The sequence below is a fragment of the Gadus macrocephalus genome, chromosome 15, assembly GCF_031168955.1.
Source record: "Gadus macrocephalus chromosome 15, ASM3116895v1".
In the NCBI taxonomy this organism is placed as follows: Eukaryota; Metazoa; Chordata; class Actinopteri; order Gadiformes; family Gadidae; genus Gadus; species Gadus macrocephalus.
The window spans coordinates 12,839,525-12,852,024 of NC_082396.1; the positions used below are offsets into that span (position 1 = coordinate 12,839,525).

The 12,500-nt window shown below is 44.5% G+C and overlaps 1 protein-coding gene across 1 annotated transcript in view; it reads left to right on the plus strand.

The window, feature by feature from the left end:
- ttc7a (tetratricopeptide repeat domain 7A) overlaps positions 1-12,500 on the plus strand; it is a 36,972-nt gene that overhangs the window by 5,324 nt on the left and 19,148 nt on the right. The window contains exons 3-9 of the mRNA XM_060073875.1: positions 2,527-2,690; positions 3,126-3,294; positions 8,968-9,098; positions 9,466-9,590; positions 10,673-10,751; positions 10,937-11,106; positions 11,943-12,006. Coding sequence (XP_059929858.1) covers positions 2,527-2,690; positions 3,126-3,294; positions 8,968-9,098; positions 9,466-9,590; positions 10,673-10,751; positions 10,937-11,106; positions 11,943-12,006 — 902 coding nt within the window. The remainder of the gene's footprint in view (positions 1-2,526; positions 2,691-3,125; positions 3,295-8,967; positions 9,099-9,465; positions 9,591-10,672; positions 10,752-10,936; positions 11,107-11,942; positions 12,007-12,500) is intronic.

Below are 12,500 nucleotides of genomic sequence, written 5' to 3' on the forward strand. Positions count from 1 at the left end.
GTGGTTCAGAACTGCATTATTAAGCTGACACTAGCTGCGTTTCCATCCCCCTGATTTTTTGCGAATTTTGCAGTATCGAATCAGTAAACGGTGATGGAAACACCAAAATTCGCATAAAAATCCTTGAATTCACAAAAAAGTTTATCCACTCGCCTGAGGTGGTTTTTGAGATTCGAAAGAGAGTAAATGCGCAAAATGGGAGATGGGAACACACTTTTCGAAACAGCTGTGGCGTGGCGAACATTGAACGCACAGGACTGACAACGTCCTTCCGATTTCCGCATAACAACCGGCCATAGCAACCCTGCCGACATCAACTTGTAGCGTCAATATATATATTTAAGCGTTTGTATACATAGACATCTATATCATATATATTAGGATGTCTATGTTTGCATATCCTTCAATTATACCGTGTCCATTAATCCCTGATATATGGACACCGAAATAATTCCAGTCAAATTGTCTGTTCAGCCTTAAAAAACGAGAGCTTTAAACTGTAATCAGACAACGCGGTTATATGCTATAGACCCTGGAGTATCTGTGGAATAAAGGCTGCGACGAATTTCGAATTATAAATATGTACAATGTATCCTTTAAATACGTCCATGGAACAGATGGCCAATGTGAATAATAGATACGTGTGGACTGCCGAAGAGGTACATTTTTCCTTGCTGTCATCGAAGAAATAAACATTACAGCTATTTTAGATGGAAAACAACACAATTCCACTATACATCAGGACCTAAGAGAGGCTTTTATCAAAAGGATACGACAAGCCCTGGAATGTGTGTAGTTTTCCGCTCCAACCACTTGATTGAAACGCACCTAATTAGAATTTATTTTTGAGAACTTTCTAAAGATTTGCTTCACCTTTTAGATAGAAACGTGAATACTGCCAGCTATTGGCTTAGACATACAACAGCATAGTAACTAAGAAAATAAGGGTTGTGGAAAATCTTTGACAGGAATTTTTATATACTTCATAATATACCACTGTGGCTTCCTGGGGTTGAGCCCCCCCAAAAGTCAGAACCTAGAATCGCCCCTGGCTTGCAGCGCAGACTTCAATCAAGATGAATAATCAATGTATAGAGCATGCTTATCATGCTACGCAGCAATACAAGGCTCTGCCGACTAAAACATGAAGCAATTCAAGAAGAGGCATAGATAGAATCGCCTTGTGGTCAACTGTCATTTAATAGACATCTGACAGATTATGTCAAGGTTTTAAAATGATTATTATTATTATTACCAGGTCATGTTATAACACAGCTGTAAATCGTGGATTTTCTGATAAAGACTAGCTAGCCTCTTTGACAGACAAAACAGCAGAAACTATGTTAGGTGCGCTCGTGCTGTATTTTTGGTTTTGTCAAACAGGAGACGCCCACCCACCATTCAGAGGTTAGAGATTCCTGCAGTAAGGTTGTGCTCGATTTCACTAGCCCATATGAGCCTGTTCATTAGTGTACAGCAGGGGTCGGCAACCCTAGGCACGCGTGCCACCACTGGCATGGGGCAGCATAATCATTGGCACACTTAAAAGAAAAAAAATAATATATATATATATATATATATATATAATTTTTATTATTATTATTAAAAAATGTCACAGCACAATGTGACATCATTACTGCCGATTTCCTCCCAGTGCAAATATGTTTAAATAAGTTACAGAAAGTAGTGTTCTGAAACAGGGGTCAATTAATAGTTTTTGAACCTATGTTGTGAGTAATAGAGAAGAAAATATTTAAAATATTGTTGCAAGTGGCCTGTATGCATCGCCTTCACATGGTTTTACAAAGCTGTAGATTTCTTAAAGATATTTATGTGGATGGTTCCTGCATTCTCATATGTTCTCGTTTTTTACATTTCTCACAGTGCAAATACGTTTTTGAATGAGTTTCTGAAAATGGTGTTTTAAGATGCGACTTATGTAATTATAATTTGTAAACCCTTGTTGCAAATATAACAATCCAAAAAATATTTTAAATGTTGATGCATGATTGTGGACTATATGGAAATAGTACAATTCCAGGTCTTCCAAATGTTTTTGGTCGCTGTGTCATAATTCAGCTTAATTTTTAATATATTGTTGCTTAAGGCACACCCATTAACGAGAAAATGTCAAACTGGCACTGCATGTTGAAAAGGTTGCTGACCCCTGGTGTACAGCATCCATCCTGTCCATCCTGACGAAACGATAGGGTGGGCTAAGGCATTTTTGGGTGGGCTTGAGTCCACCCAAAAAAGGTCTAGCTTCGCCACTGCTGTAAGCCAATGTTCACTTTAACTAAATTGATATTCCTTTCATAAAAACCCCAAAAAACATGGCATGAGAACATGAAAATAAGTTTTTGGACCTATGCAGATATATGAGATTGGCAAACTTTATTAAAAGTGAAATAAAGTCTACCCTTTTTCCACTAGCAACTAAATTGAACCTCATCTATGAATTGGGAAGTGATATATTGCTACAGATGTTGAATTCTTCCATCCCTGTTTCTAAATCCCACCTCCTAGATGACTATGGAACGCTGCTATTGGCCGAAGCCCTGCTGGAGGAGGGCCTGCAGGATAATATGGACCTATTGCGGAGCTCCACGCCAGTGGTGGACCAGAACCAGGAAAAGTTGTCCAGGGCGAAGGGACACCTGAACACCATCCTGAGCCGTGGAAGACTATCCGTCAGTCACAGGCACACACAGTCGTCTGTATTCACATGGACTCTTTTTTTTACCCATGGTGGCTTTTCTTCATAAATAGAATCGCTATTACTTAACCACTCATCCACTGTCTCTCAGAGTGGAATGTTTCTTCCACCTTGGAAAAGGTCCTCTTCTCTTCCTGATTATAAGCATCAATGGAATAAAATATTTAGAAATAAATGCATCAAAGTTTTGTTTAATCACATTCCGAATAAATTCTTGTGTTTCTTATCATACAAAAACCTTAACATTGTAGCTAGAAATGAATGAACAAATTAATCATCAAGTATGGACACGGAAAATGAAAAAATAATAATTATAGATTAAAATGAAAAAGAGCTTTAACCAAAATAAACATTATTCCCTGAATCCTGTTGATTCGTAAACTGTCTTCCCTCCTTTTTGGCCCTCCAGCCCAGGTACTTGAACGAGGCGTTGCTGCTGATGGCCAAGGTTCACTACGTCCACGGCCGGTACCGGGACGCCCAGGGCATGTGTGCCCGGGTCAGCATCGAGGAACTCTCCCAGTCTGAGCAGCCCGTCTACCACCTGCGACTGCTGGCCGAGGCTTTCGCTATCAAAGGTACCCCATGCTATCCAGATTAGCAGAAACATGAATGTCACCAACCTGGTGTCGGTGGCCACATTGTATGTTACGTGGCCACATTGTATGTTACGGTGGCCGACACGTGTTGAAGGAAGTGCATAGAAAAAAAGCTTCACAAATTTGAAAAACAGAAGCACATTAACGGAAAACAGAAATGAAAAAAAGCCACGACAAATATGCAAAATCTCCAACACAAATGCTACATCTCAAATGCAAAAGTCACAAAATAAATGCAAAAGCCTCAACACAACGTATGCAAGTGTTGAATGATGTAGATAATTAAAATGGACTGACTATTATTGCCAGCAAACTATTATTGACCGCAGACTATTATTCCCATCATATGTGGAAGAGAAAGGTTCTTTCCCATCAGAGAAGTTTAATAACAGATTACAATGCAGGCTGATTCAACCTGCATTCTGAAACTTGTTTTTCTGCAGTTTGTGTGGCATGCATCAATTTCTTGTAGGATGCTGAGATTGTGAGGGTGAAGGTAGCATTTCAAAGATGACCTATTATTAATGAGGCGTAGACTATCCACATTCTACACTGCATATAACAATATTCCACCGGAAATTATCATGCAGGGCTTTTGTATATGTGTTGGGGTGTTTGCAGTTGTGTTGTGATGTTTTTGGTGTGTTTACCGTTAATGAGCTTGCGTTTGAGAATTTGCACACGCTAATTTCCATTTCCATTTAGGGCATTTAGCAGACGCTTTTATCCAAAGCGACTTACAATAAGTACATTTGTCATAAGAAGTGCAACAATATGTCGCTGTCGGTACAGTAAGGATGTTCATAGAACTAAGTGCAAGTACAACAATCGCTAGGCTAACCTATTCCCCGTGTTATAGCAATGATAGCATCTACTGCAGTTGCTACACAGTTAAGTGTGTGTGTAGTGTGTAGTGTGTAGTGAGCGTTCTGGCGCCGATTGGTTGCCGTGCATCACCCAAGTGGGTGCTACATATTGGTGGTGGTTAGTGAGGTCCCCCCCTTTCTTTTGAGTGTTATTCTGTTTTGCTGTATGCTCTGTAAGGTGACCTTGGGTGTCTTGAAAGGCGCCTCTAAATTAAATGTATTATTATTATTATTATTATTAAGTACTATAATACAATACAACACAGTACAAGACAATGTTGCTACACAACATTGCTACACAGTTAAGTACTATAATACAATACAACACAATACAATGTACAATGGTGGCCAGAAGGGGGAGGGTGGCTATGCAGAGTCGAGGTGGACTCTGAACAGGTGAGTCTTGAGCCTTTTTCGGAAGATAGTGAGCGACTCTGCGTTCCTGAGAACGGCAGGGAGCTCGTTCCACCACTGAGGTCCCAAAACCGAGAAAAGTTGTGACTTTGCTGATCGATCTTTGCTAGCTCTTAGCAGTGGCGATACCAGACGTCCAGCTGAGGTAGTTGAGCGGAGGTATCGAGCTGGGGTGTGTGGCTTTACCAATGCTTGGAGGTAGGCAGGGGCAGTTCCATCGACTGCCTTGTATGCCAGTACCATCGTTTTACATTTGATGCGAGCTACTACAGGGAGCCAGTGGAGGTCCCGGAAGAGGGTAGTGACATGGGAGAACTTCGGTAGGTTGAACACGAGGCGTGCTGCCGCATTCTGGATGCACTGCAAGGGTTTAATTGCAGAGGCAGGAAATCCAGCCAGGAGTGAGTTGCAGTAGTCGAGGCGGGAGATGACCAGTGATTGGACTAGAAGCTGAGCTGCTTCCCTTGTGAGGAAGGGCCAGATTCTGCGGATGCGGTAAAGTGCAAATCTGCAGGATCGGGCCACCGCAGTGATGTTTGCGGTGCAGCATAACTGATTGTCCAATACCACACCGAGGTTTCTGGCAGTAGGAGAAGGAGATGTTCTCAACGGTGACCAGTAAGTCCATGTGTGGGCTATCTTTCCCTGGGATTAGGAGGAGCTCGGTTTTGTTGAGGTTAAGCCACAGGTGATGGGCAGTTGTCCAGGTGGTGACGTCTGCCAGACATTCTGATATGCGTGTTGCAATCAGGGCATTATCAGATGAGGGGAAAGAGAAAAAAAGCTGATTGTCGTCAGCATAGCAGTGATAGGAAAAGCTGTGTGATGTAATTACAGAGCCCAGAGATCTGGTATAGAGGGAGAACAGAAGAGGCCCCAGTACAGAGCCTTGAGGGACACCAGTTTCAAGCGTGCAAGGTTTGGACAAGGAGCCATTCCATGTTACTTGATAGGTGCGGTTCGTCAGGTAGGATGTGAACCAGGAAAGAGCAGATTTAGCGATGCCAAGTTCAGCAAGAGTGGCAAGGAGGATCTGGTGGTTCACCGTGTCAAATGCTGCGGACTGGTCGAGGAGAATGAGAACCGAAGAGAGGGACGAGGCTCTGGCAGCACGGAGGAGTTGATAAGTGAGGTGAGAAATGGCAGGATGTCGCTTGAGACATCCTGGAGGAGAGAGGAGGGGATAGGGTCAAGGGCGCAGGTGGTGGCATGGTTAGATGTTATTATTCTGTTGACCTCGTCAGAGGTGAGAGGGATAAATTGGGTAAAGACAGAGGAGGGGATGGGAGGAAGGAGGATGGAGGCAGGGATAAAAGAGGAGCTAATGTCCTTTACTTTCTGGGTAAAGTAGGTAACAAAGTCATCAGCAGTGAGGCAGGAAGGAGGTGGGGGTGTGGGAGGGTTGAGAAAGGACGAGAACAGGGAAAACAGTTTCCTGGGGTTTGAGTTGATTTTGGTCCGGTGGAAGGCAGATTTGGTTGTTGACACAGTGGAGGTGAAATCAGAGAGAAGGAAAAGATAGTGAGATAGATCATTAGGACAGTCTGATCTCTTCCATTTCCTCTCAGCTGCTTGCAACTTTGTTCTACAAATCCGCAGAGGTTCAGACAGCCAAGGAGGGGGGGGGGTGAGGATCGTGCAGGTCTGGAGTGGAAGGGACTGAGGGGATCCAAGGAGGAGGAGAGGGAGGATAGCAGAGTGTCTGAAGATTCCTCTGTAGATAGTTGAGAGAATCGTTCGATAGGAGGTAGTGAAGACAGAACAGTAGAGGCAAACGTAGAGGGAGAGAGGGATTTGACTCCCACAGAGACTCCCTTAGTCTTTGTTTTTTCCCGGGTCTTCCTTTGCAGTTTCCTGACGCTAACAATAGCTAGCCCTTAAATGGGCAAGGTAGCTCAGGCAGACTTAGCTCCGCCCAGCTATCAAGCCTTTTGTTTCACCTTAAGTGACAGAAACTAGACAGAGTAGCGTCTTAACTGATCACTCTGCTAAATAGGCAGACTAAATAGGCCTAAATCACACAGTAGTAACAGATGGAAAGTTAGAACAAGCAATCGTAATTCTAAACACTAGGAATCTTAGTTACCAAACTCACCTACAGCCAGATATGAGACAACCTTCTTGTAAGACAATGCTCAGTCTAGTCCAATGGCATAACACAGTTGAAAGAAAAAAGGACAGTAGACTCATTTGATGTTGCTCAATTCCAGTCACTTCCCATCTACCCATAGATGGGAAGCTCCCAGCTCTCAGTTAGTTGATGTTTAAGCATGTGTAGCCTATAATCGTAATATTTTATACGCAAACACACGGATGCAAACACAAAGGAACACACACACACACACACACACACACACACACACACACACACACACACACACACACACACACACACACACACACACACACAGACACACACACACACACACACACACACACACACACACACACACACACACACACACACACACACACACACACACACACCTTATAAAACCTGGATAAAAAACGATGTTGGCACTAGGCGTGTGTATTTTTAAACCAGCGAGCCTTCCTAGTGGTACCTGACAGCCTGTTCTGTGGGATATAGCCTGAGGCAACACAGAGGTGCTGGCAGCTTCTGTCTCTCCTGACAGATATTGCAGGAGAGAGGTTGCTTCCACTGGACATTTCCTTAATGAGCCTGCTCCCAAAGGGAGCAGGCCTGAAATTACAGGCCTGAAAATGACAACAGGCTTTTATGTGGCCCACGAGAGGAAGCTGGCCGGCAGCTTGATGAAACCAAATCAGGAGAAATGGGATGAGCCTGGAAAATGTCCGGCTGATTCCTGGAAAACGTCTGCCTGATTGGCCATTTGTTGTGTTACTATGTATCCAGAACCTGGGTTTAGTTGTTGTTTAAGTCTGTACTTTAGTTGTAAGCAACGGATCAGATGTGTGATCTTTATGGTGACTGTTGAACAGTGAATGGGTCTGTGGAGGATTGGTTGGACCTCTTGTGTGTTTCATTTTGTTCACTGGTAGCATGAAGCAGGGTTTTGTGGTCTGTTTTGGTTTTGTAACTATGGTAGCCTTTTATGGTGCATTCATATCAGTAGCCATGTCCTCTTCATCTGTGGAACAGAATGTGAGCGTGTGATGCATTGATGTTGTCAACTTGTTGAAGGAAAGTAACCAAGGGAATTTAATCAAGGTATCAGACGAGGTGACCTTTTTCAAAATGGATTTGTTCTGGCCTATTTTGGAGACCTTGGAGCTCCCCTGAGTTCGGCGGGAGTAAAAGAAAACAGGGGCAGGGGTTTCACGTTATAAATATTATCGTTCTTCCTTTGAGATACAAGGGGGAGTTACGCACACGCAGCCTGTGTCTATTTGTTTAGTGCATTTACAGATTCTGCAGAATTGATAGTACCCATTTGCTTTCATCTTGTCTATAATTCCCAGAAGACACTGGTTAATTAGGGAAATGGAAATCATCGTGTCATCATCATCCTCGTTATCATCATCAACATTATCATAATCTTCATCGTTGCCATCATTCTCCCTTCGTCTGGTGGTTCTCGATGCAAACTAATGGCCTGCTGTATGTCTGAGCATAACAGCTTAGCTAGGGAATATGAGGAACCATGCTGTTTATAATTGAGCTGTATTGAGCCTCGCTGGATGAAGTTTATAGCGACCACGCCAGAGAGCACATCCTGCCTGTGGTCGCATAATGTCCGGGGATGCATTTTGTGTGTGTGTGTGTGTGTGTGTGTGTGTGTGTACGTGTGTGTGTGTGTGTATGTGTGTGTAAATATGTGTTGTTTGTGGAAGATTCTGCTGTGGGAAAATCGTCGGGGGTCAGAGTTTCTGGGAGGTGATGTCGGTGGATGTCAGCAGCTGTCTGCTTATGTGGTTAGTTCTGAAGTCTGGACCTGCCCAGGGGCAGCTGTCTGGACCTGCCCCGGGGCCCCTGTCTGGGCCTGCCCAGGGGCCCCTGTCCTTATCTCACAGGGTCCCTGAGCCCACGCTGGTCCTCCGCTCCCTCTACTTATTCTGTGTCAATAAGGACTGGAAGTGACATCACCCTGCAATAGTTCCACAAAACTACACGTGGTTTAAAAAGTGAGTTAGTTTGATTGTATGTCTGCCTTTCTTTCTTTCTTTCTTTCTTTCTTTCTGTCTTTCTTTCTTTCTTTCTTTCTTTCTTTCTTTCTTTCTTTCTTTCTTTCTTATAAGTCTTCACAGCAAATAAACTGCACTAATGTTCTGAGCAGGGACTAAAACTAAACCAGTGCAAATCCGACACATCAAGTCCTGCCTACTAAACACCCGGCAGACAGACAGACAGACAGACAGAGACAGACTCCCCTCTCCCTGGCCGCCCCAGGTCTATCCCTGGACCACCAGACGCTGTCGTCCGTGTCCCGCGTGCGTCTGTCCGAGAGAGAGGAGGAGAGCCTCACCTGCTACCTCAGGGCCTGCGACACAGCCCTCTCCTATATGCAGGAGCTGGATAAGGTGTGTGGTCATGACTGTGGGCGTTGCCCTTCCTCCCCCTCTCCAACCAGGAAAAAGTGTGAAGGGGAAACAAAAGTCTGTTGCTAACTACAAGTAGGATTTACTGCTGAACATGACAACAACATGATAATTACTACCTGATAGTATGTGTGTGGGTGTGTATGTAGGTGTGGGTGTTGGTGTTTATGGGTGCGTGTGTCAGTGAGGGAGGGAGTGAGTGAATATAAGTAGGCTCATACAGAAAGACAATACACAGATACATATTTCTACAGCGTATAAGTTGTTTGAACGATTCATGTCCGCATGTGACAAAAACACGCTTTCAGCCAACGAGAGCAGTGACTCTCATTGGGTGTATACATGACAGATGGTGATGAGCACCCACTCAAAGTCAGCAAAGGGCCTCCCATACCACCCCCCTGTGGATGTGGAGCTGGGCTTCTTCCTGCAGGCGGCGCTACAGAGTGGATACCTGTGTCTGCTGCAGCGAGGGTGAGTCTAATACTATACCAACACAGTAATAGACACAGCGTGGTAAACATCGTCTTGTTTGCTGCTATAGGACAGCTCTATTAGCTAATGATGTTGTGTAAAATATTACACAACATGATTACTTTTGTCATCTGTTTAGTTTATTATTGATTGACATGAGGTGTTTTGGTATTATTTATGGTGTAATTTATGGTAATAATAATAAAGTTAGGTTTTTTATTTTAATATATATTAAATTAAATGTAATAATTATGACAATGTTCTTTAAAAAAAGCTTAATTATGTAAGTTGTATACAGTAAGGTGCCTTTTCATTTGATATACAAAATATCAGTTTTTTACACATACAATTTGTAACCCCTAGAGGCTGCTGTTGCTCTTTAAAACCAGGTCTAAAACACTATTCAAGGATGAATCACTACCCGGGGTTCCCATTTGTTTTCATTAGATCTTGTATCCAAATCTAGTTTTGATGCCATGATTTTAATCGTAAACTAACTATAGCTTCAAGGAGAGATTTTCAAAGTGAATTCGGTTCCATTCACTGTAGCTGGAATTTCTGGAAACATACTGAACTGATGCAAGGACACAATGGAGTGACACGGTCCTTTCCCTTCTCTCACCCACGGTTTCATATTCCACCAGGCATCTCATTGACATATTGTTTACTATTGTTTTCCCATGTACCACACACCTTGTATTATGTAATGTTGAGCCATATTATGTTGCATTATGATGTGTTTTGTTGTCTTGTATTGGGTCATGTCCTTAGTAATACTGCATTACGTTGTTTTATGTTGTGCCATGGTTTATTGTGTTACGATACCTTTTGTTGTGTTAGGTCTTGGTACAATGTATCAAGTTGTGTTGTGTTCTAATGTGTTAGGATTTGTTGTGTTGTACCGTGTTATATTGTGTTATGATTTGTTATGTTGTAGCGTGTTATATCATGTTATGATTTGTTGTGTTGAACCGTGTTATATCGTGTTATGATTTGTTGTGTTGTAGAGTGTTATATCGTGTTATGATTTGTTGTGTTATGTTGTGTCGCATCGTGTCACATTGTGTTGTGGTGTGTGTCAGTCATCTCGCCCAGGGTACTCACCAGCTGCGTCGGGTTCTGAGGGTGGTGGAGACACGCAGCTCTCAGCAATTCAGGAAGGTGAGGACACACACACACGCTCACACACCTACACACACGCACACACACACACACACACACACACAAACAGAGGCCGCCGCCTGCATACCATGTCTATGCCAGATCTGATGTGTCTGTTGTGCGTACATTGTGTCTCTGTGTTGTGCGTGTCTGTGTTGCGTGTGTGTCGCGTGTGCGTCTCCCAGTCCGCAGCCAGGAAGCTGGCCCAGGTGCTGCTGAGCTCGGTGAGCGGGGACAGCTACTGGCCCCCCCTGGGCCCCCCGCCCCCCACCTGGCTCAATAGGGAGGGGGCCGCCGCCTCCAAGGACGCAATGTACCCCCGGGCCCGACCCCCGCAGCGCTACCCCATCGAAGGGTACGGAAACCCCTTCCCCCTCCATGACCCCTTGACCCCGGGCACTTCTCCTATCGTTGTTATGATATTGACGCGAACCCCTTTCCTCATTACCGGTCGGTACCATGAGACCGTAATGCACAGAACCGCTCAAAGACTGGAGAGAACAGAGAAGCACGTACATCCACCTCTATCTCCCCCACCGTACACACACACACACAAACACACACACACAGTCACACACACCCTTTAAGAATTTCACATATTTCCTGCGCCACATGATTAATCCTACCCACATTATTGCGGAGGATACGTGTCCACGAGGACGTGAGGAGGAAGAACCCCCCCCCCCACCACCACTATGTAGAGATGACAGGAGCTGAACACTGCTACATGCCCTGGGTACTCGCCACTTAGGCTGCCTCAGATAAGGGCAAGAGAGGGTGTCATGTAAATGAGTGTGGTTGAGTGTGGGTATGTGTTTGTGCGTGTGTGTTTGTGTGTGTGCGTGTGTAGATGCGTCAGTGTGTACGTGTGTGTGTGTTTGTGTGCGGGTGTGAGAGGGTTTGTGTGTCACCTGAGAGAGGGCTGTGCGATGATACACCAGGAAATGGATGCTGTAGGTTTTGTTACCGAACCACAGGTGAAACAAGACACCCTATCTCATCTAGAAATGCCTGTTTGTGTGTGTGTGTGTGTGCGTGCGCACACCTTTGTTTGTGTATAAGTCTGCGTGCATGTCTGTGTACATGCACACGTGTGTTTGTCGAAGTGTGTGTGTGTGTGTGTGTGTGTGTGCGTGTGCACGTCGAGTGTCTGTGCGCTGCTCCTGCTCTTACTTCCTGCTTCCTGTGCAGCTGCTTCTGTCCCCAAGACGTTGTGGAGGAGGCCATACTGCTACTGCTGATCACCGAGTCAATGGTGAGACACATACACACGCACGCACACACCACACGCACATGCACGCACGCGCAAATACACGCACACGGACACATGGACACACTCACCATCTCACCTCTACATGTATGCCCGCCTTCTGCAGAACACTGATGCATTCCTACGAGTATGTGCGACTTGATGTACAGGGAGAACATCGACCCGGCATAGCCTTCATCTATACCCAACGGGCAACACAAACACACACACACACACACACACACACACACACACACACACACACACACACACACACACGTCACACACACACACACACACACACACACACACACACACACACACACACACACACACACGTCACACACACACACACACACACACACACACACACACACACACACACACACACACACACACTAATTTACTATCAGTATCGATCCTGATGTCTCCATTTTCAGCATAATCCGGTGCCATATACCAAGTACCGATTTCCTTTAAGCTATTAAACTATCCATATT